The sequence below is a fragment of the Eleginops maclovinus genome, chromosome 24, assembly GCF_036324505.1.
Source record: "Eleginops maclovinus isolate JMC-PN-2008 ecotype Puerto Natales chromosome 24, JC_Emac_rtc_rv5, whole genome shotgun sequence".
Taxonomy (NCBI): Eukaryota; Metazoa; Chordata; class Actinopteri; order Perciformes; family Eleginopidae; genus Eleginops; species Eleginops maclovinus.
The window spans coordinates 1176117-1201222 of record NC_086372.1 but is presented as its reverse complement, the minus strand read 5'-3'; the positions used below and the strand labels follow the sequence as shown (position 1 = coordinate 1201222).

The window sequence follows — 25106 nt, the reverse complement described above, 5'->3', positions numbered from 1 at the left end:
GTGAACGCGCTAACTGACAGAACAGCCACGTACGCATCGCTCTGATTGGCTGACAAGTAAAGGGGCGGGTACAGATCTCAAAGCTTCCAGGGGATTCGCTACTTCTGTTTCCTGTACATTACAGTTGAAGAAAAAAGCAGAATCCGTGTGTACCGTTTTGGGAAAACCTCTTGGAAATAAAGTTGTATTTCGGCGAGATATTGTACGTGTTTACTCAAATTAAAAGGTAAGTTCACTCAATTAGTTCCTTAGGCAGTGACAACATGTCTCTTAAATCTACTGTCTGTTTTTATATATGTTAAGCTAACGTAAAACCAAACTGAACTAAATTAACTTAACATAATTAACCTGTCGATGCCATATTCACAAGGGAACTTTTACCATTTATTTGACATTTTATGCTCTGGTTTTTAAGGCAAAATGTGCTCAAAAAGTTTCTGGAGGTAATTTGGTGCAGCATGACTTGGTGTTTTATTAGAGAAGATACAGATATAGAATTAAAACAGTACAGTGAAAGGATGCGTCTCAATAGATATCTATTTAATACACACATACTAATATAATATTGTGGGATATTATTGGCTCTGAAGGAGGAGGGATAAGGAAACGAAACCTATGGACACATTACAAATGAACGAAGCTCCCTTACCTTTGCCGTCTGACCACACTGAGGGAAGCAGGGTGGAGAATAAATCCCATATGGCATAAGTCAGAATTTATGTAAAAGTGAAATGCCTGGATCCTCGTGAAGCTTCTCCCTCTCGTTCCCCAGAAGATGACTCAGTGGTGCCAGCTCCAGATGTTGGACTGCAAGTACCTGGAGCAGGTGGACCAGCTGTACGACGACTCCTTTCCCATGGACATCCGACAGTACCTGAGCAGGTGGATCGAGAGCATCGACTGGTACGGAGACAAACAAACAAAAGTTAATTAGCTCAACTGGAACAAAAAACACCTTATTATTGTGTTCTTGTTCCAGCTTTGTTTTATATCATTTAAAATGTAAAATCTTCTGGAATATTCATTGTAAAGTTAATTGAATTATTGAATTCTTTCTCTGCCTGCTCAGGGACACGGTGGCGGTTCAGGACTCTCTGGCCACCGTCCGTTTCCACGACCTCCTCGCTCAACTGGACGACCAACACAGCCGCTTCGCCCTGGAGAACAACTTCCTGCTGCAGCACAACATCCGCAAGATCAAGAGGAACCTGCAGGTACCCCCGACCGTCCCCCTCTGTGCAGTGTGACAAGTATTTATTTTATGCTGACAACACCCTCGATGTCTCTGCAGGATCGCTTCCAGGAAGATCCCATCCACATGGCCATGATCATCTCCAGAAACCTGAAGGAGGAGAAGAAGATCCTGGACGGGGCGAAGAACAGAGAGGTAAAAGGACATCTTGGGATATCTTCGCCACAGTATTTCCCTCTTACTATATTTAGAAAAGTAAATACTGGATATTCTTCTGTGCAGCATAATGGTGAGGGCACGATGTCGGCCATGGTGGTGGAGAAGCAGAAGCTGGACAGCAAAGTGGAGCATATGAAAGAAATAGTGCAGGTAACAACATGAAGGACTCTGTCATAAGGCTTTTATTTTCCCTGCTCTACTGATGAGATGTCTATAATGGTTCCTCTGTTGGCTCTTGTTCTGCAGGCGGCCGACCAGAACATCAAGAAGCTGGAAGATCAGCAGGACGAGTATGACTTTATCGTCGACACACTGAAGAACAGAGGTGGGGAAAATGACAACGGTGTTTTTGTTTTAGTGGGGAAACTAAACTCTATTATGGTGTTTTTGGATGTGTTGTTTTCTCCAATTGATTTCTGATTTAATGTATGTGTGTAGAGAATGAATTAAATGGCATGACACCGAAGGAGCTGGAGACAGAGAAGATGAGGGTGAGGGGGATGTGCCTCGAGCTGAAGGCCAAACGACAGGTGAGCAAAAACATCTAGGATTTTAAAAAGACACCTGCAGAGTTGTGTGACATTGGGAGTTAAAATCCCCTTTTCCCCCCAGGACGTGGTGTCCCAGCTGACGGAGCTCCTGAACGTCACGCAGGCGTTGCTGTCGGACCTGATCTCCGAGGAGCTGCCAGAGTGGAAGCAGCGGCAGCAGATCGCCTGCATCGGAGGACCGCCCAACGCCTGCGTGGACCAGCTGCAGAACTGGTGAAGATTTAAAAAACCAATACTCTCCACTTTCCTTCAATCACTTCCTTTTATTTATGTTCCTCCTCCTCCTCCCCCTCCTGCAGGTTCACAGCAGTGGCGGAGAGTCTGCAGCAGGTCCGTCAGCACCTCAAGAAGCTGCAGGAGTTGGAGCAAAAGTTCACGTACGACTGCGACCCTATCACGCAGAAGAAGGCGTACCTGGAGGCCCGAGCCCTGGACCTCCTCAAGAACCTCCTCTCCAAGTGAGGACACACACACACACACACACACACACACACACACACACACACACACACACACACACACACACATTATCACAGTGCACTCAGGTTTTCAGCTGAGGTGGGGAGTAATGGTTTTATTTTGAAGAAAATTAATGTGTGTGTGTGTGTGTGTGTGTGTGTGTGTGTGTGTGTGTGTGTGTGTGTGTGTGTGTGTGTGTGTGTGTGTGTGTGTGTGTGTGTGTGTGTGTGTAGCTCTCTGGTTGTAGAGAGGCAGCCCTGCATGCCCACCCACCCACAGAGACCCTTGGTGCTGAAAACAGGCGTCCAGTTCACAGTGAAGCTACGGTAAAGAAAAACAAAAAACAAAACTGTGTTCATATCTTTGAAATCCTCCTCTCCATCTTCTACCGACTTTCTGTTTCAACTGAAACCTCTTTCCCTTTCTATATCAGGTTCCTGGTGAAGCTGCAGGAGTTTAATTACCAACTCAAAGTCAAGGCGGCGTTTGACAAGTAAGCTGCATTCAAGCGTTAATTTAAATCGCTTAAAAACTGTTTCAATAACACGTGATGTTTTTGTGTTTCTCAGAGATGTTACAGAGAAGAAAGGGTGAGTCCCCTACATGCACACACACACACACACACACACACACACACACACACACACACACACACACACACACACACACACACATCTCAGGATATATTGTCCTATTCTATCAGACTCATGATTATTAACTTGTGGATGTTAGGTTTCGGAAGTTCAACATCTTGGGAACAAACACCAAAGTTATGAACATGGAGGAGTCGAATGGCAGCCTGGCAGCGGAGTTCAGACATTTGGTAAAATAGGATGTTTTTAATCCGTGAATAAAATCAGACGTCGAGTGTGTTTGTTTAAAAGTGGGAAACAGTTGTGTAAAGCAAATCCTTTTACAACCTCTTCATGCAGCAACTGAAAGAGCAGAAAGTTGCCGGCAACCGAACGAACGAGGTAAGAGAAAGAAAGCGTGAAAGGTTTTCACTTTTTCTGAATTATTTGAGAGAGTATTGTTAAGGTTTGCTGTGTGTCTTAATATATATATGTGTGTGTGTGTGTGTTTGTTCAGGGCCCCCTGATCGTCACAGAGGAGCTTCACTCACTCAGCTTTGAGTCCGAGCTGCAGCTCAACCAGTCGGGACTCGACATCAAACTGGAGGTGAGACACACAAAATAAATCCTGCACACTACACAGGGCTCTTCAGTGGGATTCAACTCCTGTCTTTGTTGTTGTTTTTGTTGTTGTTGTTGTTGTAGGCGATATCTCTGCCTGTTGTGGTCATCTCTAACGTCTGTCAGCTGCCTTCTGGCTGGGCCTCCATCCTCTGGTACAACATGCTGACCACTGAGCCCAAGGTAAGCACACACTAGTGTTGCACGGTGCACCAATACTAGAAAGGTTTCGCGATACCCTGCCATTAAAAACGCAACGATTCCCCATTTCATCAGTATCGGTATTTAAGAATAACATTGTTTTAATAAGAGCCGTATTTCCTGTGTGTGTTCAGCGCCCTACTTCCACTCCCTGCAGCCTGCCTGCAGTGCCTCCCCTCTCTCATGCACGCTCTAGCTGTCATATCATGTGACAAAACAAGAGCATGGCTGCAAGTGCGATTGCTGTCGCCGATGCGACTCGGCTTGTTGACAAAAAAGACTTAAGAAATGAAATTTGGAAATATTTTGCTTTCATCTCTGCTGACGGAGACGACGCAGCTCTACATGATCACCGCCGCAGCTCCGCCCGTTTTGACGGGACCGGTGCACCGAGCAAAACACCTACTTCAAGTTAAAGACCTAACACACTTAACTATCTCATCTACATCTGGAACTAGCTAAACTAGTTATTAATATGTTTATTCTTCACTGTCGGGTCACTCATTCCTGGATCATTGAGCTGCATGAGACGGATACGACTGGCTGTCAGGAGAGGGAGAGAGGGAGGGAGAGAGAGAGGGAGAGAGAGAGAGGGAGAGGGGGAGAGAGAGAGGGAGAGGGGAACAGAGAGCACTCCATTTTTTTTCCTATGTTATTTTCCAAAGTTAGTGTAAACCTTTGAATAATGTACTTTATCTACTATAAGTAGTTTGTTTGACTGATTTTTTTTCTCCAGGTTTAAAATAAAGCACAATAATGACAGGACGGTTTCCCCTTTTTCACACACACACACACACACACACACACACACACACACACACACACACACACACACACACACACACACACACACACACACACACACACACACACACATTGTATCATAGCTCATAATCAAAATCAAAACAAAAGTAGAAAATCTGTTGAGACGAGTTCCTCTTCTCCTCTTCCTCAGAATCTGAAGTTCTTCCTCACCCCTCCTCCAGCGAAGTGGTCCCAGCTATCTGAGGTCCTCAGCTGGCAGTTCTCCTCCGTCACGCAGCGAGGCCTGAACCAGGAGCAGCTCAACATGCTGGCAGACAAGCTGCTTGGTAGGAACCGACACACACACCTCTGACACCTGCAGAACCTTTCACACTTCATAGAGTTCAGCAGACCTCAATGGAGGAATGTGTGAACAGAAATGTCAGAAATATAAGTTAGAAAATATGTCAAATGAAAAGTCAGAAAAATATGGTTATTTTCAATATGTAGGATCTAAAGCCCAGAGGAACCCAGAAGGACAAATCCCCTGGGGCAAATTCTGCAAGGTGAGCCACAGTCATTTAAAAAACTACAAGGAGCAATTTCTCACTTCAATCTTCCAAACAAAGGCTGTTTTTGCTAAACTAAACGCCTCTATCTCCTGTCCATCAGCAGAGTGCCAATGAGAAAGCTTTTCCCTTCTGGCTGTGGATCGAGGGAATCCTGGATCTGATTAAAAGACACCTCCTCAGTCTCTGGAACGACGGGTGAGAAAACATGTATTAGGTGGATCTTAATTTTGTGGAGAGGAGTTACAGCTGTCAGACACAGGAGAAGCAGGATTCAGTACTTGGAGTAAATGGACTTGTGTTTGTAGCTGCATCATGGGCTTCATCAGCAAAGAGCGGGAGAAGTTTCTGCTGACTGATAAATGTCCCGGGACCTTCCTGCTCCGCTTCAGTGAGAGCAGCAAGGAGGGAGCCATCACCTTCACCTGGATCGAGCATGACGTCCACGGTGAGCATTTAAAAAAAGAAAATCCTTTGCATAATGTCCATAGCGTCGAGATGCACGTCAGCTTCTTCCTCACGGTCCGTGTTCTTGAGCGCAGACAAGGCGCTCTTCCACTCGGTGGAGCCGTACACGAAGAAGGAGCTGTCCGCCGTGTCCCTTTCCGACATCATCCGAACGTACAAAGTGATGGCTGCCGAGAACATCCCGGAGAACCCGCTGCGCTTCCTCTACCCCAACATCCCCAAAGACAAGGCCTTCGGCAAGTACTACCCCAAACCCACAGAGAGTGAGTCACCGTCCGGGCTGCAATTCAATATGAGATTCAATATTTTGTCTATCAATGAAATTGTACATCAAGATATTTTGGATTTAACGTAATTTCAATTCGAAACATTTTCAAGTTGTAAAATCCTAATATATTGAACAAATATATTTAATTTGCCAACTATTTACTCCCCGCACAAGTCAGAGGCTTTCCCGTGTGGAATCTTTCTTTATTTGCATTTTGTATTACATTTGTAAAACATGACATTATGCGTTTTGTGTTAAAAAACCTTCTGTTAAATCAAAATACATTAACCTTTAACCTTGAGCCAATAGAGCTAAGATAATATATATATTTAGCAGATTTTCATTCCCTTTTTATACGTTTTAATCTGTGTTTTACCGCCGTCCAGCTGCAGAGCCCATGGACGTGGAGAACGGTCCAGAGAAGAGCGGCTACATGAAGACGGAGCTCATATCTGTCTCAGAAGTGTAAGCAAGATAATTTAAGTGACTTATTTCATTAGTAATATGTAAAATAATGAATCGGTGTCGACGTTCTCCTGTGCAGACCTCCGTCCAAACTGCAAGGCAACATAATGCCGATGTCTCCGGACGACTACAAGGTTTTATCGCAGTACGTCAGTCCCCGAGACATCGATGCAGTGGTGAGTACAGCGAGTTTGCATTTTAATGAAGGTTATCCACAAGTAGAGTCACCAAGTAAAGTTAAACACACTCCAGGAGTCAAGTTTTCTGTCAATGTCTGCTGTAATCTACAATGACGTAAAAGGTTAAAGAAAAATTATTGCTCAGCGATAGAAGTGGGTAATATTAAATAATTACATTTGTATTTATTTTACTGTTAATTTTATGTATTTATTGTGCTGTTTAATTTTCTAATTTTAATTACTATTCACACAATAAATATAGTTATTTCTTGTAAAGCTATTACTCTAATTCAAGAGATTTCTTAGAGTTTTTTCCCACAAATTTCCGATTTTATTTTGTTAGTTTAATATATATTTAAAAATAATTAAAATAAATGAATCTGCCGAATTTGAAGGTTTTTTTCTCTGTGTGTTCCCTCCCTCTCTTGGCTCTGTATTTATTGCATCATTAAGACCCTTATTAGTCTGTTCTGTTGGTTTCAGGCCAACAATATGATTGATGGATTTGAATTTGATGTTCAGGTATGTTTGATCTTAATCCATGTCTCTGCACATTTTACTCGTCGTGAGTAAAATAAATAACGCACTCTCTTCCTTTGTCCCCAGATGAGCACAGATTTTCTGAACCAAAACTGAAGAGTGTCTTCATTGGAATCAGGACACGAGTCATCCCTGGAGACAAAAGCCCCGCTTGGACGAGATTAACGTAATATTAAATATGGCCTGTCGTCAAGAAACGTCTCCGGGTTTAAATCCAGCCGAGACATTACCTGTCACTTTATTGTACATACTTATTTCTTTTTATTGTGAAACTCCCTATAGTAATCTTTGTGTAAAACGGTCAAATGTGATGCCTATAACTGTGAGTAAAAAGCTTTACTGTAGAACTTAACGGGATATTTTATTGATGATTACCATTAGCTTTGGGTTTGATAAGGAATTGAAGCTAACGCTACTTCACAATGCAATGTATGTTGCTATAATTGGGAATTGTTTTTCATTTCTATGTAGTTAATTCATCATTAAACCTGCCTGTGTGAACACAAGGAGTCATTTTGTGTGGCATTTATTTGTTATTAACGAGATTCTTGAATTAACTATCACACTAAAGACACACCTGTCCTTTCACAGAAACACTTTCTTAAAAATCTAAGTCTGGTGGTCCATTTTCTAAATCTATATAGGTAAGTAGATAGAAACATTTTTTTTTATCACCACTGCATTTGACAGTCAATCTACAGGAATTACAATAAAATAAAGATAAACATTAAACAATAAACAACAATATATACATATATATAACAAACAATAATACAAAGAATAAAGAACAAATACATTGACCCACTTTTCCCCGTGAAATGTAAATAAGAGCTCATGTTTTAAAGCTTTCCGAAACCTGTGAGGAAAAAAGGAGAGGTTTACGTGGTGCACCTGAAGGCACCATGCAGCCTGATGACGCAGCACGTCGCCGCTAGGGGGCGTGATGACATCACTGCGTGAGTTGAAGTGTTGTGAAGGTGAGGAGAACAGATGGAGATGTCAGGGAGCTTTTTGTGTTGCGACAACGCTGCTTTTAAAGGGTTTTGAAGGGGTAAAACTTCCCAGAAATACTGATCAGGACGGAAAACTGTTCAAGGTAATCAATTTAAAGTCCGAAAATCAATTAGAGAGAAGCGCGTGACACCTGTTGGAGCTGAACGCTGAGAAAAAACGTCGTTCGCTTTTCTGTTTGTTGCTTTAGCGAATTAGCATTTTAAAGTAAGTAAGTCTTTTTAATCTATCAGATGTTCCCTTCTCTTTTAGGAGATATATTTTTAACTACTTTTTAGTGAGTTGGCTCATTTATAACCGGCTTTTTCTGCTTTAAATTTAACATTGGGCTTGATATATACATGACGTTTAGCCTGTGAGTTGAAATATTACAAATTAATTGAAAAAAATGTTCTGTTTCTTAAAAAATGCTGCAAAAATGTGTTTCACTAATAAATAGCTCTTAATTAATCACTGTAAGCCTGAAATTGAGCCCAAATGAATCATATTTTGCTTTTATCATCAAATATCTTATTTCATTCAGCCATTAGAAGAAAAAACAAACTGCAGTAGTCTCGATAAATAACCGTTTTGTGTAGTAAAAGTCAGAAAATAGTTAAAGTTGACATTTTTTTAAAGTTTAAATTGCTTATTATCTCCAAAAAGGAGCAAAAACTTAAGGATATCACCTTTTATTTTCCTTTTCCACCAAAAAAGAAGCGAATATTCATTTTCCACACTCTTGAATTCATTGTTTCTGGCAGCTCCTGCTGTAGTGCTCATGTTTCTGGAGGAAGTTGTATATTAGTAAAGTTTTGGTTTAAAGTCATTTGTAAAATAATAATGAAGGTTTTGGGTTTATAAATGCAGGATCTCTCAGGGTGACAGATGTTGATGGAGCCCTCTGAACCCCAGGCATGGACGCCGTGGACTACAGAGACGACCTGAGGGTTTCTGCAGACAGGATGAGGTGGTGGAGGGAGGTGGAGATGTGGGGAGGGATGCAGAGAGAAGTGGAGGAGGAGGAGCTGGTGGAGGTGCTGCTCCGAGGCAAAGCACCCTGGGGCTTCACCCTGAGGGGCGGCACAGAGCACAGGGAGCCTCTGGTCATCACTAAGGTAAGAAATGGTTATCGTTTTTGGCACAAGCATGGAAAAATGTCCAACAATATGCAGCCGGGTGTTCGTTCGGTTATTAAAAGCATAATTTCATCACTGTCAGACCAGCTGAATATCTACAGATGATCAGTTCACTGTTATATAGGACAAAGAAAAGCATGTAGCCCTCAGATTATAGAAGGTAAAACAAGCCAAACCAATCAAAACTTCTGGGTGGGAGTTTAATCTGCAGCAATTAGACCTGTGGTGCAGAAGTCAAGGCATTTCCTTAGTGAGATACTGACGCTTAAATGTCAGGGGTGCAGGGTTTAATTTTTAATTAGAGCACTCAGGTTGCTGGCCACCACATGAGGATGAAATACTATCCTGTGAAACATCCCCCTTAAAAGAGGGCTGAGGAAATGAGCCAAGGTGTTGTTGCACCTCACCTTTTTAATGGCAGGTATTATTGTATTTACCTAGAGGCAGGGGGGATCACCCAGTGGCCAGTAGATCAACTGCAGAAGTGTGTGTGTGTGTGTGTGTGTGTGTGTGTTCTCAGGTAGAGGAGGGCAGCGCGGCGGCAGCAGTGTGTCTGCAGGCCGGAGATGAAATGGTGAGCGTGAATGCCGTGTCCCTAGGCGGCTCCCGTCAGGAGGCCATCTGTCTGGTGAAGAGCTCCCATAAGACCCTGACTCTGGGGGTCCGAAGGTACAGAAACAGTAGATATCTCAGCTCCTGTTACAAAGCTAAAACGTTGTTTAAATACCCTTCGTTTAATTTAGAAAGAGAGGCAGAAGTTCTTGAATGTTTAAGGGTTTTTTGTGTCATTATTTTTTGATCATGCACTAGGAGGTCAACGGTCCAATCTTGTACGAGACACAAAAGCGGACGAGAAAACCTAGGAAGAAGAGGCAAAAACGAACCTTAAAAATCTTCTTTGTGGTTTTAAAGGGGGTCAACCGACACGATGGGCCTCTCGCTGCTGAGGGAGAAACAAAAGCAGTAGTGTGCAGGCGCTGCAGCAGCCAACAACGTTATTCCAGATAAAAATGACTCCTAAGTGAGACAGAGAGGAGTATTTATTTCCTCCACGTTCACCGGTCACAGTAAACACCAGTTAACCAGTAATCGTTTTTTAATCATCCAGCAAAACAATCTAGTTTCAGCTTCATGAAAGTGAGTGTTATGCCTTTTTAAACTACATTTCCTTTCATTTTAGAAATGTTGAGGCATGGATTTAGCGCCACCATGTGGAGGCTTTGAGATATTTCTGTGCATTGATGGTTTACATTTTACTCTACCACGCTTTAATGAAATAGGATCTGCTGTTATAATCAAAGGGGTTAATGTTTACCTCACTAAAACTCTACTTTAGTGGAGATTGGGGACATTTTAGGGGATGCAAAAGCTTTTTTTCAACAGTTTACAAACACAGCGTCTCAAATATTGACTAGTTAAATAAGTGATTGAACATCCATACTCAACTCAACTTTATTTATAAAGCCCTTTAAAAAAGCAGCCGAGCTGAAACAAAGTGCTGCTGAAAACACCTAGCACAAGACACAAAACACAAAAACAATATAAAAACAACAAGACCGATGAAACAGAAACATAGTCTCATGCTGGGTTAAAAGCCAAGGAATAGAAATGGGTTTTAAGGTGAGTTTTAAAAATGGGCAGTGAAGGGGCTTGTCTAATGTGCAATGGGAGGTCATTCCACAGTTTAGGACCAGCAGCGGAAAAGGCTCTATCCCCTCTGAGCTTCCGTTTACTGCAAAGACAGAAGATTGCTCATTAAATTCATGCCTCTCCACAACAATAATCTTCTTTATCTGCTGTTAAATCAACATTACCTCACTGTTTAGTTTGCTTAAACCCAACAAATGTTCATTTTAAATTCAGTGAAACAGGAAGTCCTTTTAGGAAATGTGAATAAAACATTTACAGAATGACAGAATAATGTTTAACAACTTAAATAAATCAAATACTCTTTAATGTTTCTGCAGGAGTAACCTCCTTTGACTACATGTGTGTTCAGTGTCCTGTCCAGTCAGAATTACATGCTCAGTGGCAACAGAGTCTTAAAGCCTGAATCCAATTACTAGTTGCAAAGCCACAGGCGTGTGCTCAGCTTTGCAGAGTGGGCTACTTTAAAAGGAGGGGACGGTGGATCAAAGTGTTTCCCAATAAAAACGACTTCTGCCGTGAAATATTCCATTCAAACAGGCGTAGAGATCAAACACACAGCTAATGCAGAGGGAGGATATTTAAAACGAGCACAGAGATCTTTGAGTCGCACTCAGGGAAACTTTAGTCCAGCCGTCGTCCCCCGTTTGCAGGAGGAGTGGTACAGTCCATGTTGCCTAGGTGAGTTGACACTGCTTAGTGGGATAGGCCGTATCAGCAGAGCCCATTGTCTTCAGGGGCTTTGCTGCTCCAACACACAGCTCTTGTCTGCTTTCCTCTGGACATGTTTGGCTTTTAGAAGATAAAAGACAACATTTCAAGGTACTGCCTCGTTCCGTCTTACGATTGTGTTCTTTTTATTTCCTCTGATTCAATCATTTGGTCCCTGATAAGTGGGATTAGATCAGGAAGCAGGGAAAGAGTGTGAGATAACGGCAGTTCTTTTTTCATCTGGATGACGCATTAAAAAAGTTAAAAGACAGCGGTCAATTTCCCCCAAAAAGTGAGCTGTAAATTTGGAAAGAAAACCTCCTGGGGATTTATTTTAGGGATGGATCCCAACGTTAGCGCAGGTAAACTCATTTGGGAGTATAATGACATCTTTGTGAGTGACCAGGGTGAATTTACAAGGCAAATATGTGTGTTTAAATAACAGTTACAGCTCTAAGACATTTAGATAATTAGTATTTTCAGAGGTTTTTAGCATGAGCAACAAGTGTCACTTCACCCTGTGCTCAATGATATACTTTAGCAGCAGTTTAAATGCAATATAACCAGCATTTGTTTGCCTAAAACAGAGAGAAATGTGTTATTTATTAACTAGAAAGCATGTAGAGGATGGGATTTATTTCCCCTTTTATAAGTAAAGTCAGAAAATCATGCAATAATATGGCATGTTTTACCTTTTCACTCCCTAACAAAGCTGAAGGAACCCTTTTACTGTCCTAAAATATGCACCAAGATCTAATCATTCCTATCAAAAACACACCTGGCCTTGACATTTCTGCAGTATCATCTTTAAACTAGACTCTATTAGAGTTTAAACTTGCATTAGAAGGGTTTTAAAGGTTATTATTTAGCATAAATATTCAACTTTGAAGTTATCCCTTTTATTTTGTGCTTCACATTGTGGAAGAGCCTTGGATTTTACCAAGTGAGTGAATCTTTGTATTACATATTAACAGCTGGTCATATAAGCAATCAGTAAACAAATATATGAGGGTTCAAAAGTTTTAATTGGTTGAAATTATTAGGATAATTATGTTAGTTGACATGTGTGTATTATATAGGCAGGAAATGCAGTTTTTCCAGCGTCTCGAGTTAAAATATTTGGATTTTTTAGTAATAGTTAACTAAATATCTGACTTTAGTCCGTAGTACAAAGAAAGTAGCCTGAATACATTAATTCCCGCCTTTTTACATTTGCCAGCTTTGTTTCTTTGCACCATGTTGTGCTAAAGTATGCATTATACTAAAAAACAGCCCATTTCTGTGTGTGTGTGCGTTCAGATCCAGCTCCTCTTCAGGTTTGCATGTTGTCAAAGTCCCCCCCCCCCCCCCCCCCCCCCCCCCCCCCCCCCGTTTTATTTTTTGTTGCTGGTGCAGGCAGTGACACCGATAAGCCCAGCTGTGATGACGCTGGCACTTCTATTGTTCCGTCGTGTTTAGAGCTCACACTTCGGCCCCCACAGCCGACTGCTCGTCCCAGTTTAATATATCTCCCATCAAGGACGTAATCACTGTTGTTCTGCTGGGATGTCCTCAATCCTCTGGTCTTTTTATACCTGGAGGATACATCTTGACTCACGGGATAAAATGGGCAGTAACTTACAGAGAGATCCTCAGAGATTGCAGCCTCTCCTCCCCAGTAGAGGAGTCTCTTCTTGTTGTCTCCCAGTATCTGCCTCCCTCCTCCTCCTCCTCCTGGTATCTCTCGGGCCAAGCATTCCTGTCTGTGCTGCGTTTCCTCACAAGGAAGCCAGAGTAGATCTTCCCACAGGAAGAAAAACAGGGCGTTCGTTATGATTGTATGTTCGGATCACACTCAGGTGTCAGAATCTCCCCCGAATATCCAAATCTGAGCGTCAGAGCCAAGCTTAAAATATCCTAAATCAGCTTTCAGATCCAGGAGAACTGATTATATATTGAGATGGGTGGACCTGTTATAAAGTTCAAACCTTCAGATCTTTTATGTTTTATGAGTATAGTCTCTTTAGATCCTTTTCCCGATATATTCAGACTTTTTTTTCCTCAAATCTTTTTATTAGATGTTTTAAAGACAACAACACACATCATGTACCCCTTCCCTTCCCCAGTCCCAAACAGACCTGAGCAATATGAGCAAGGATATGACATCTCTGGAGTAGAAAACAAAAGAGACGGTAGCTGGAAGTCTAGGACAACAGACACAATAATGGAAACTAAAATAAAATGCATAAAGTCATAGTGGCACATTTTTGACCTGAATCTCCCCACCTTGTGTTAACTTTTTTTCCCAGCATTCCCAGTAGCTCTGCAGCCCAAACACTAGATTACAGCAAGGACCATAACTCCTCCCCCTTTCGCCTCAAATCCCCCTTTATAATCCCAGAGGAAATCTCCTCCGCAGCACAAGGTGCAGTGTGTCTGTATTGATACTGGGAGGAGCAGGAGGAGGCTGGAGGGAGTCCTGGTTCTGTCCTGCAGTGTTTTTGAAGGAGTCTGCTGTGGAGGAGTGAGTGTCCTTTTTTTTTTTGCACACACACACACACACACACACACACACACACACACACACACACACACACAAAGCTCTGATATATTTGAGGGAGTTGGTAAGTTCCCACGTTTTCTTTGCATGGTTCTACTCCTCATTTAGGAAGAACTTGTACAAATCAGTTTAAATAAAGTATCTCTGCTTACAGGCTGAAATACTCTTCCTGCAGGCACCGTTTCTTAATAAAACAAGGCTTCATTATATCTTTTAATTCAAGAACTTGATGACTTTAAATGTCTTTTTATTGGAGCGACAGAAAAACCCAAAGCTATTCAAATCATACTAATGTCAAACAGAGAAAAGCAGAACATCTCAAACAGTTTCTGATATAAAATCAGCCTCTTTTAATGAGGTTTGGACGCTTAGTCATGGACAGAAATAACTTTAAAAGACTGAGATGTATTTAGGAAGCCTGGAGCAGAAAATATGTGGCATTTTTGCATGATATAAATTGCTTAAATTTTCCGAATTTTATCAGAAATGGTGTAGTTTTTGTTCCTACATGGCTGGGATCTTGTAGATACAGAGGATACACGTTAGACCAGAATTTGTGTGGCTATTTTGACATCAAAATTCCTCTCATTCCTCCTCTACAAGTCCATCATACTCATAGGCGTTAAAGGATCATTTTTCAGCCTCTTGATGACGGGTGTATGAGCCATGAACTGGGTCAGCTCTGTTTCAGTTTCATGTTTGGTCTTTTCTATGAATGACCTCAGCCGACACCAGGCTCGTATATCCTGGGGAGTGAGCGGCGGCGTCCCCTCCCCAGAGGAATATCTGTGATGGAGCAGCTGTATCCCCAGACAATAGACCCTCAGCGCTTTAGAGAAAGTGACATTTGCATTTCCATTGTGCGGGATGGTGCGGAGGCTCTCACTTTGTGTGTCTAAGCAGAGGGAGGGAAGGTTTTCAAGTTGGAGAAATACTTTGCTATCCTCTTCATGAAAGACCCAAGTGACTTTTCCATAACTATTGTAGCATGTTCCTACATTTTCCATCTCAGAAAGCACTTATCTGGCTCTTTATGAGAACCAGAAGCTTCATTTTGTTCAGTTTTATCCAGATAAAGTTACTGTTATCTAATCTTACTCAGTCAAATGGAGTTCGGATAATAAACGTGACCTTAGAAATGTGTTTTTAATTTAGGTTTATGTATTTAAATGCATTGGAAAAAAAACTAAGCCTTATGTAATTTAGGATTAATTAAAGGGAAATTAGCATTTTTTGCACCTGTCAATCAATGGAAATTAGGGTTTTAGTCCGCTGAGCATTCAAAGATGCATGCATACAACTTCATTAGTTCTGCAAAGTAAATCCTGAGAAATAATGTGCTCTTTTGAGCTAAGAAATCCTCTGCAAACACTGGTTTTAGTGGGAGATTTAACCCTGTGATTTCTCTCTTTGTCTTCTTTTGTCCCCTAATTTATCTGCTCCTTTTTGATTTGTAGGTGTAGTTGTAGGTGTCTGTTTGGTTTGTTTATAATATGTAACAAACCAGACATAGTAAAGGAACCAGAGACAGGGGAAGGTTGGTTAGAAATTCAAAAAGAAGGCGTCTTTCTTTCCTCGACGGTCAGACTGCTGGGCGATGATTCCCCCTGCCTGCATTCCTCTGCAGAAAGAATGCATCATGACCTGCAGGGTCAAAGTTTCAATCAAAGCGACAGAAATCTCGTCCGGCTGAGAGATTTCACATCAGCCTGTCGTGAATGAACTTGGGAAACGGTTCAAGCTTGCAAAACTATTCCAAAACATTTTATTCGTCCTTGTTTGAGGTTTTATTTTGAAGCTTTAGTGTGTAAAACCTTATCTCTAAATGTAAACTACATATTAAAACGTGGAGGAAAGGGGGATGGTGGTAATTGAGGGTTAACCTGTGGATCCGACTCATTTTTCTAAGCAGCTAAACTCCATCTGGGGCCGTATGGCTGCAACAGATCTGTCTCCCTCTGCTGTTGTGAAAGCCCTTCACAATAAGAGCGCGGTCATGGCATGCATGGAGCTTCTTTCCAAAGTCTGCTCATGATTTGGTTGGAAATGCACTGACAGCTTTTAAGCATTAATGCAGTTTGCTATTGCCTTGCCTCTGGTTTCCATTTCCTCTTCAGAAATAAGAAAATATTTGTTCTTTTTCCCCTTCTGACGTCTTCTACCCCTCTTTCCTGTCTCTCCTGTCGTCACTCGCTGCCCATCAGGGCTAAAATGGTTGATGTAGTGTCTCAGCGCACAATGCCGTCAGAGAGCGAGGTGCATGTGGCGAGGAGCTTTCTCACCAAGATTTTGCGAAGCTCTATGAGGTATAATGAGTCAGCCACGTTGTGTTTGCTGGTAGTGAACATCAGTGATCTTTGTGCATTGCTTATTTGTTGTGCATGTGGTGCTTGTTGTCCATCCTTTAGTTTCATCTTGGTCCTCAAGTTGTTTTCCAGCTTCCTCTTAGCTGTTGGATTTGTCAGTATTTATTATATGTAATTCTTTCTTTCCCCAACATGCTCTCCAGGAAAAGCCGCTTCAAAGGGTATGTGCATAGTACAGTCATGTTAGCTTTCTTACCGAGCATGATATCATAACATAACATAAAATCATTGCATGTCTGAGCAAAAAGACAAGAAATTTGCACCTAAATACTTTTTTTTAAGTCCTATTTTCTGCCGAACTAAAAACCCAAAGCAGGCATATGGCTTGAAGAAGTTTGTCATTCAGATTATTATTGTGTAGTATGCTTAAAAAGAATAGAATAGTCCATGCATATCGGATATATTTGTTCCGGCCTCTTGTTAAGCGTCAAGACTCTGCAGACTTGGAATATTTACACTTCCCTCAGTGAAGGAGGAGAGTAATGGGGAGGCTGGAAAACCATTGCACTCTGCAGCTGAAATGTCTCCCTTGGTCTAAAATGTTTTGTTGCTTCTTTGCAGGAAGAATGATCCCGGCTCGCGCCCCCAGTCCTGGCACTCCTCCAAGCTGACAGACGTGGAGCCGCAGTCGGGCGGGCGAGAGGACAGCACAGCGCCAGTCTGGCAGCCGAACCATGAAGCAAGGTGAGACAGGGCAGGAACTCAGTCTAGTGTAGGGGCATGAGAGTTGTCGGTAAAAGGAGGAAATACAGACTGTGGACTGGTACTTTGGGAGCTGCTAGCAGACCCAGTCCCCGGACCCTATGTGTATAAAACAACTGCCCTCTGCTCCTTATACTATACACAGGTTGAATACCAAGTCAAGGATATACTTATTATTAAGACTTTGTTTCCCACTAGGCCCAAAGATTCATCCACAGTGAACAGCATGGAGCGTCCCTCTCACCCCCCTCCCCTGGCAGGACGTCTTTCCCCGACTAAAACCAGTGCCGAGTCGCTCTGTGGACCGGGAAGCAAGAAAGACTCTGGCTTCAGCTGTTTCTCCAGCAACCCCAGCCCTCCGTTCAACGACCCCGGCACATGCGAGAGGAAGGGTACCAGCACGGAGAACATTTTCTTTAAGGGCCCTCCGAGTGAGAGGCCTCCCCCCCGGTACCTACAGCCTACACTGGGGAATGGAGGCTGGGAGGGGTCGCGGGGCGAGGAGCCGCCCGCCTCTCGGGTCTCCGTTGCAGGGAGACCCGGCATGGGCCCTGTATGGCAGGTACCAGAGAAGAAAAAGTCCCAGTCGCCTCCTCCACCTCCCCCTCCCCTGCGCAGTGACAGCTTTGCAGCCACGAAGGTGTTCCCTTACTCGGAAGCAAAAACCCACGGCAGGTCCTTTGAGAAACTGACAGAGAATAACAACCACAATGGCCTCAGATCCCACCAGGAGAAAACCACTGAGGCCCGACGTAGCTTAAACCCCCTCCCCACCAAAGACTTCCTCCATCCTGACACGGCATCGGACCACAACCACAACCAGCTGCACCCCAACAAACTCTTCTCCCTGTCCAGTAATGATGTCAGACAGTCTCACTACACCCACACACCTGCCCACCAGAGGCAGTACAGCGACGAGAGCCCGCTCTACCTGCAGAAGAGGTCAGCCCCTCCCACTAAGATCCAGAGTGTAGGGAGCTATTACCGCAGCCTTCAAGATCTGCCAACGAGAGCTTTCAGCCGCAAGCACGTCCGACACTCCACAGCATCCGTGGCAAACCCGAACCTGGAGAACGGGTGGCGCCACAGATACTACGGCCTGGCAGGCAAGCATCCCGTTCAGGCTGCTGAGCTGCAGGCCCGGCAGGGGAAGGCAGAGGGCTGGAGGGGGGAGACAGAGAAACCCCACAGGGTGAACAGCTGTGAACCAGGCTTCCCAGGTTCAAACATTAAAGCTAAGTACCCTCTACCTCAGGCCCAGCTGCCTTACGGTCATTCCCATCAGGGAGAGCTCTCTGCTACGAGCCGCAGCTTAGAGGACGCTGCAAAGAGAGGCGAGGTGCATCCAACTGATGCCAAAAGATACTTCCCAACACATCAAGGTAACGATCATAAGGGGAGTCTCTCAAGGCATCAGGACCCGTGGGTGCCTCAGGAGGATCACAGAATATCCCCCCTGAAAACTCCTCTTCTACACTCCCTGGCCCAGGAGAGCAGAAGTCTGACGGCGAGGCAACAGGCAGCCCAGCTGCAGGAAGCAGGGGACAGCATGGCTGCTGGCGGTGGAAAGTGCATCCGCCGTAGCGACCGCTACGCCACCGTCCTCCGGAATGAGATCCAGCAGAAGCGAGCCCAGCTGCAGAAGAGCCGCAGCGCTGCAACCCTGACATGTGAAGCCGAGGACGAGCAAGCGGAGGAGTGGAGATCCACGGAGACTTCTACGTCTTCTGGGGTCACAAACACCTACAAGGACCACCTGAAGGAGGCGCAGGCCAGGGTCCTGCAGGCGACCTCCTTCCAGAGGCGAGACCTCGAGCCTCTCGGACCAGAAGGGACTTTAGTTAAAACCTCAAACGGACGCATTAGAGGACGCAAGCGCTTCCCTCTGGCCAAGAGGATGCACTCCTTCTCAGAGCCTGACCAGATAGACAAATTGGGGGTGGAAGGAGAAGCTCAAACTGGGTCTTTTGGAGACAGGAGGAAGATCTTTGAGGCCAAACCAGCATTTTCCAGGCCTGTGCTGAAATCCAATCAGGGTTCAATCCTGAACACGGACCTCGGTGAGAAACAGAGACCTGGAGAGTCGGAGGATTCTCACACATCCACAGACCTTGAAAACCTCAGCCCTGGACATACGCAGGTCCTATTGGAGCAGCAGAGGCTGGGGACCTTCGCCGAGTACCAGGCAACGTGGAGCAAACAGAAGAAGTCCTCGGAGGCCAAGACGCAGGGTCGGTATCACTCAGCGGAGAACATCCTGGATACAGACGTAGAGGAGGCGCCTGTGTGTATCCACGAGAGGTCCAGATCTTCTCCCTCTGCAGACTTCTACACACAGGTGAAGAGCCCTAATATAGACGGCATAAAGTATAACTTTAATCAAATAGGACTGGTGTTTATAAAATGGATTTACAGAGGTTTGCAATGAAGTGCTCTACTTTTTTTGCAGAATATTCCATCACCATGGATTGACCCTCCCTGTCAGCAGAGCAGTAGCAGGTGAGATTATATTATAATTACATATTAAAGGCAGCAACATAAGAATAATGTGACAAGAAAACAGGGGAAATGGAACGTGGGATAAACAAAAAAGCAATTCTATGCTTGTGTAAAGCTTTCAGTATGTTTAGCCACTTTTTGGCAGGATTTTCCTTGAAAATACGCCCAAAAAATGCATGTAAAGTGTCCTGTAAATGTCATTTACTCGAGTGGTGAGATATCAGGGCAGAGACCGAACACGTCTCAGATTCCTAAAAGATAAGTATAACTTTCTGTCACACTAGATCTTATCAAAGAGTCATGCTGAGGTGAAAAGTATCTCCAGTAGTAATCCACGCTCAGATTAACAAAAGTGTGTTGTCTAATTACAGGTGATTTATGACGGGTGGAGAGTGTATTATTTTATCCTTTAAATACAGATCCTGTTTTGTTTTTTTACACCCGTAGCTCGGGTAACTTAAACCATATCACAGCAGCTTTAAATCCTCTAAACCTGCAGGTAAACAGGCAGAGGTTGCAGGACTGTGGTACAAACAAACTAATCAAACAATAGCCAGATAAAACATCTTAAACATGAGCCTTGTTTTCCAAATGAACAACTATTGAATTTACAAAAGCATGCTCAAAGAAATGCAGAGTAAATATCTTTATTTTTTACATATATTTCACTAGAGTTACAGCCTTGGTTTAACTCTCTGGAAAACTACTCTGACTCATGCTGTACCTCAGAAACAAGCAGTACAGAGCATGAACAAAAGTCCAGTTTGGTAAAACAATTTAAATATAGTTGTCTGACCAGATTTAAAAAGAAGGAGAAGTGTTTGTAACAAAGCTGAAATTAGACTTTGCCCTCAGGTTCTGATGAAGTTTGTCTTTACTTTGACCTCTAGAGGAAAAACGGAGCGATACCAGCCCGACCGCAGCCCACAGTCGGCCGCGTCAGTCCCCAGAATCGAGGGCCCGGTGCCCGGCCTCGCTGACCACAGGAACAAACCAGATGCTGCCAACCCCTCCCACACCACCCTCTCCTCGGGCCCTTGCAGCCTCATCCCGGCCGCCCAATCTCCACCAACCAAGGGCCTGCTGCCTCCGCCCAGGCCCCATTTAGGCGCAGAAACCACATCCTCCTCCAAGGAATTCCTCGCTCCAGACCCGCTGCAGCCTGTGTCCAGCTGCAGCTCTGACAGCCAGAACTCCTCCGCTGGAAGCAGGACGCCCAGAGGTGGAGAAAACGAGGTGGAGGAGGAGGAGGAGCAGCCTTCATCTTCATCCCTGCGAGCGCGGTCTCCCTCGCCTCACTTTGCACCGCTGAGATTGACCGACCGACCGCCGGCCGTGTTGGTGCAAGAGGACACCGCGCTCAGGTAGGATGCTCACCAGACATCCATCAGGTCTCCTCAGGCATTTATGCAAGAGCAGCTTAAAGAGTTGAGAATTCATCAATTAGAAGAGTGAGAGGAATTCAAATGGTATCTATAAACAACTTGTTTTAGATTTTCCTGTATTGAGTTCTTTTATTTTTAGACTCAAACTACATATTTGCTGATAATACTTCCTTACTCATGCAGGACTTGTACTTGTACCGGAGTATTTACACACTGTAGTATAAGTACTTTTTCTTAATTAAAGGTAAATGTGAATACTTCCTCCACAACAGCTTGTCTGTGAAATTAGTTTGAACTCAAATAGCACAGAAAATGTCAGAAATATAACCAGAAGACGAGCTGTAAACCCGCTGCATTTTCTGTCAGCTGACGATAATGCTGAATATAATGTGGCCACAGAGAAGGCTTTGCTTGTCGGGGATTTCCTCAAACTAGAGGCTGTAATTTGTTGAAGCCACATGACAGCTGTGACCTTTTCCATTCAGTTGTACTGTAAGATGTGTCCTCTAATTAGAAATGGTCCGCTGTGTGTTCAGTTGCTGTGTTGACATGTGTTGTATGTTTCTATGTGTTTATGAGTGGGACTTTATTGAAGTGTGTTTCCTGTGCAGGTCAGGGAATGATTTGAAGCTCCCCATCGAGATGGATGTGAACAGTCCGGTGAAGAAAGTCCCGGTGAGGATCGTCCACTCCGAGAGCGAATCGGAGCGAGAGGGCCAGGCGTACCTGCCTCAGAGCAGCGACACTTGCAGCGTCCTCGAACCACGGCACGCATCCCCTCCATAAAAACAGCGGAGCATCCGGCTGTCTCTCTGTTCAGCGCCTACACCCGGCAGGATCCAGCTCCAGTCCCGGAGTCAAGTTCAGCGGGGGGTCAGCGCTCTGTGGAGGATGCCAAGAGAGAGGAGCTGGCCCGGGACATCATGGGGAAAGACAAGTCTCTTGCGGACATCTTGGACCAGAGCGGCAGGATGACCACCATGGACCTGATGGAGGGGCTTTTCCCCACGGAGGAGCAGATCCTGGAGGGGGGGCAGCAGCGCAGGAGGGCCTACTCTGGATCCAGACTGCCCACACCATCCCCAAGAAGCATGGATAGGTGGGACATTTAATAGAATAAAGCATCCGTTATAGATAAGTGTATCTTACAGTTATCGTTCTTCACAGTACAAACTGTGTGTGTGTGTGTGTGTGTGTGTGTGTGTGTGTGTGTGTGTGTGTGTGTGTGTGTGTGTGTGTGTCTGTGTCTGTGTCTGTGTCTGTGTCTGTGTCTGTGTCAGGAGGGAGGAGGAGGATGTGTCTGTCTCGGCAGCAGCCTCCCTGGTACCCAGCTCTTCGTACTACAACACATCGGCTCCCAAAGCGGAGCTCCTCATCAAGATGAAGGACATGCAGGAGCAGCTGGAGGAGCAGGACTCTGAGGACGAGCTGGACGTCGACCTCGCCAGCAAAAAGGTAAAACTCAGCAGGAAATATGATGTTCTATAAAGTAAATCTTATCTTGTCTGACGGCTCCATGTGCTTTTTTCCCTCTGCAGCAAGAGCTGATTTCCAGCCTGGCGAGGAAGCTGGAGGTGCTGCGGGAGGCGCGGCGGAGCCTGCAGGAGGACGTGGAGGACAACGAGGCTCTGGGCCGGGAGGTGCAAGGCACCGTGCAGCGCCTCTGTCAGGCCAACCAGCTCGACAAGTTCTGCATGTTCGTGGGAGACCTGGACAAGGTGGTGAGCCTGCTGCTGTCGCTGTCCGGGAGGCTGGCCCGGGTGGAGAACGCCCTGAACAGCCTGGAGGAGGAGGCGCCGCCGGAGGAGAAGGTAGGAGCCCACGTCACAGGAGGGTCGGGAATATGCTATATTTTCTACTGACTTGCAGTAGTTTGCATGCGCATAGTTTACACTTCACAAAAAACATTGTAATAAATAAAAACATGTATATAAATGTTCAATAAAAAGACACATGAATAATAATTGATATAATAATGTCCCTTTAAATCGCTCTCTGCCGCACACAGGTCTCCTACAGCTGGCCGTAATAATAAAATAGACCCCCTGTTTTACCTTAAATCAAATTAAGAGCAGATTAAGAGCTTTAAAAAACATTACATTTTGAAGCTAGATCAACAAATGATTATCCATCTTTCTCCAGCGAACACTAACAAGGAAGCGTAAGTTGCTGATGCAGCAGCACGAGGATGCCAAGGAACTGAAGGAGAACCTGGACCGCAGGGAGAGGGTGGTGTCCAGCATCATGGAGGCGCACCTGGACGCGGAGAACCTGGACGACTACCGGCACTTTGTGAAGATGAAGTCAGCGCTCATCATCGAGCAGCGCAAACTCGAGGACAAGATCCACCTGGGCGAGGAACAGCTCAAGTGTCTGCTGGATAGCCTGCCGCTGGAGCAGAGGCCAATGTTCTGATGCTACTCACCTAGAAACAACTCCTGGTTCTGCAGAGGAAATCAAGATTGAAGCATCCATTCCTACATCTGAGGGTGCTGCGTGTACATCTGAGGGTGCTGCAGTACATCTGAGGGTGCTGCATGTACATCTGAGGGTGCTGCATGTACATCTGAGGGTGCTGCATGTACATCTGAGGGTGCTGCATGTACATCTGAGGGTGCTGCATGTACATCTGAGGGTGCTGCATGTACATCTGAGGGTGCTGCATGTACATATGAGGGTGCTGCGTGTACATCTGAGGGTGCTGCATGTACATCTGAGGGTGCTGCATGTACATCTGAGGGTGCTGCATTTACATCTTTTCTCAATAAGACTACATTTCCTATGTGGCCCCTTTTTTCCGATCAAATGTTTCAGTTATTAAGGAGCCTCAGGAATTTATGTAGGTCAATTAGATACATAATTGATTAACTTTTGAGGACCAATTATTGCACAAAGACCAGACTCCCTTCATTTCCAAATACATTTAGTCTTGATTTCCTCCTGTTTTTTAACTTTTACTTACTTTTTACATCTATTAGTATCCCAAAGTCCAGGTATTTAGGATGTGTTTTTTAGCCTTTTAATACATGAAAAGCTATGTAAGCTGATAGCAAACAAACAATATTGGAGGTATTTTAAACAAGTTGTGGCTTAAATCTCCAGAAACCTTTAATAATATAATTAATTATAATTATTTTACGAAGCCCTTTATGTATTGGCACCTCGACACCTCCTAAAGATATAGAAAATACACTTTAAACGTTTGTATATAAACCAAATGATGTTCTTAAATTACATGACTTGGGTTGTCTCTTTATCTCACACTGTCTCTGTTTCTGAATTGTTTTATACAGTTGCGTTTGTTATTAATAACCATCATGTGTGTTTTATTTTAGTATTATTTTCTAGTAATTTATTGTGTTGTTGGAAAACTTCTTTTGGAGAATGGTGAAACGTTTCCCCGGTAATTTATTTCCACTGTTTTTTGTTTTCTAACAAAATGAGACGGAGAGTTTGATTCCCAAATATATGATCTTGCTTTTACAACCAACAGTATCTCCCTTTGTTTAGTGTTTTAAGAGGGTTGATGTCACTTTGATTTATGCTAGGATAAGAGCTTTAAAGCTGGACGATGTTGAGTGTCTGCAGCAGTACAGACAGTGTTTTCTACACACTGCTCATATGGGTGGTTGTGTTTCCGGCCTCACAACCACCGGACTTATTTATTGTACTTCTCAGAGTGAAGGCGCAGTTTCTCTAGAGGTTCATTTAAAAATTCAGCACTTTACTCTCTGCTTTGGGACTTTCTACATATTTATTTGAAGATGTGCCTACTGTAGCCTTCAGCCCTGTGGACCTCATGGACTGAGATGGGTGTGGATAGCGGCTCAAATGTGTGTGTGCTGTGCACCTTTCACCAACTTTCAGAGCAATAAAACGATAAAGCTGTGACACATGGTGATCTTCTTCTAGATTATTTTATATAACGACGTCAGTTTGATGTTGAAACAAGATAGTCCACTTGGAAACTATTTTACCCGGTCAGTTTTTCCCTAAAACAAGTGACAAATAGCCGATGCTAACACTATTTGATCTGCTCCTAAAACTTTCTTTTTAGATTCTCCTAACCTGTGTGCTTTG

At 44.0% G+C, this 25106-nt stretch overlaps 2 protein-coding genes across 8 annotated transcripts; both read left to right on the top strand.

Moving 5' to 3' along the window:
• The first annotated feature begins 88 nt into the window (after positions 1 to 88).
• Positions 89 to 7554, top strand: stat1a (signal transducer and activator of transcription 1a). 7 transcript variants are annotated; one of them, XM_063878033.1, is made up of 25 exons: positions 89 to 226; positions 773 to 903; positions 1070 to 1214; positions 1292 to 1387; positions 1475 to 1561; positions 1658 to 1736; positions 1850 to 1941; positions 2024 to 2175; positions 2262 to 2420; positions 2655 to 2747; positions 2855 to 2914; positions 2991 to 3011; positions 3154 to 3244; positions 3354 to 3395; positions 3511 to 3600; positions 3699 to 3797; positions 4771 to 4906; positions 5070 to 5125; positions 5235 to 5326; positions 5437 to 5576; positions 5671 to 5859; positions 6251 to 6329; positions 6409 to 6505; positions 6992 to 7030; positions 7115 to 7554. In XM_063878033.1, exons 2-25 carry the CDS (start codon positions 776 to 778, stop codon positions 7142 to 7144), a joined length of 2292 nt encoding a protein of 763 aa, XP_063734103.1. In that variant the 5' UTR covers positions 89 to 226; positions 773 to 775; the 3' UTR covers positions 7145 to 7554. The 7 variants fall into 7 exon arrangements, with proteins under 7 accessions (XP_063734103.1, XP_063734104.1, XP_063734099.1 ...); XM_063878034.1 differs by having other exon boundaries at positions 5232 to 5326; positions 5671 to 5832; XM_063878029.1 differs by having other exon boundaries at positions 5232 to 5326.
• Positions 7555 to 8020: 466 nt separating this feature from the next.
• Positions 8021 to 24919, top strand: LOC134861046 (protein Shroom2-like). Its single transcript, XM_063878028.1, is given in 13 exon segments — positions 8021 to 8144; positions 8909 to 9156; positions 9698 to 9846; positions 16584 to 16601; positions 17002 to 17124; positions 17341 to 19480; positions 19592 to 19641; positions 20532 to 21005; positions 21638 to 21789; positions 21792 to 22125; positions 22307 to 22481; positions 22565 to 22837; positions 23169 to 24919. Coding segments are annotated over 12 exon segments (4362 nt in total). The 5' UTR covers positions 8021 to 8144; positions 8909 to 8955; the 3' UTR covers positions 23442 to 24919.
• Positions 24920 to 25106: the final 187 nt, after the last annotated feature.

Coding starts and splice junctions, on each gene's coding strand:
- stat1a (XM_063878029.1), top strand. CDS start 776: ATGACTCAGTGGTGCCAGCTCCAGATGTTGGACTGCAAGTACCTGGAG. Junction 3,601..3,698: donor GACTCGACATCAAACTGGAG/GTGAGACACACA, acceptor TTGTTGTTGTAG/GCGATATCTCTGCCTGTTGT. Junction 4,907..5,069: donor GCTGGCAGACAAGCTGCTTG/GTAGGAACCGAC, acceptor TTCAATATGTAG/GATCTAAAGCCCAGAGGAAC.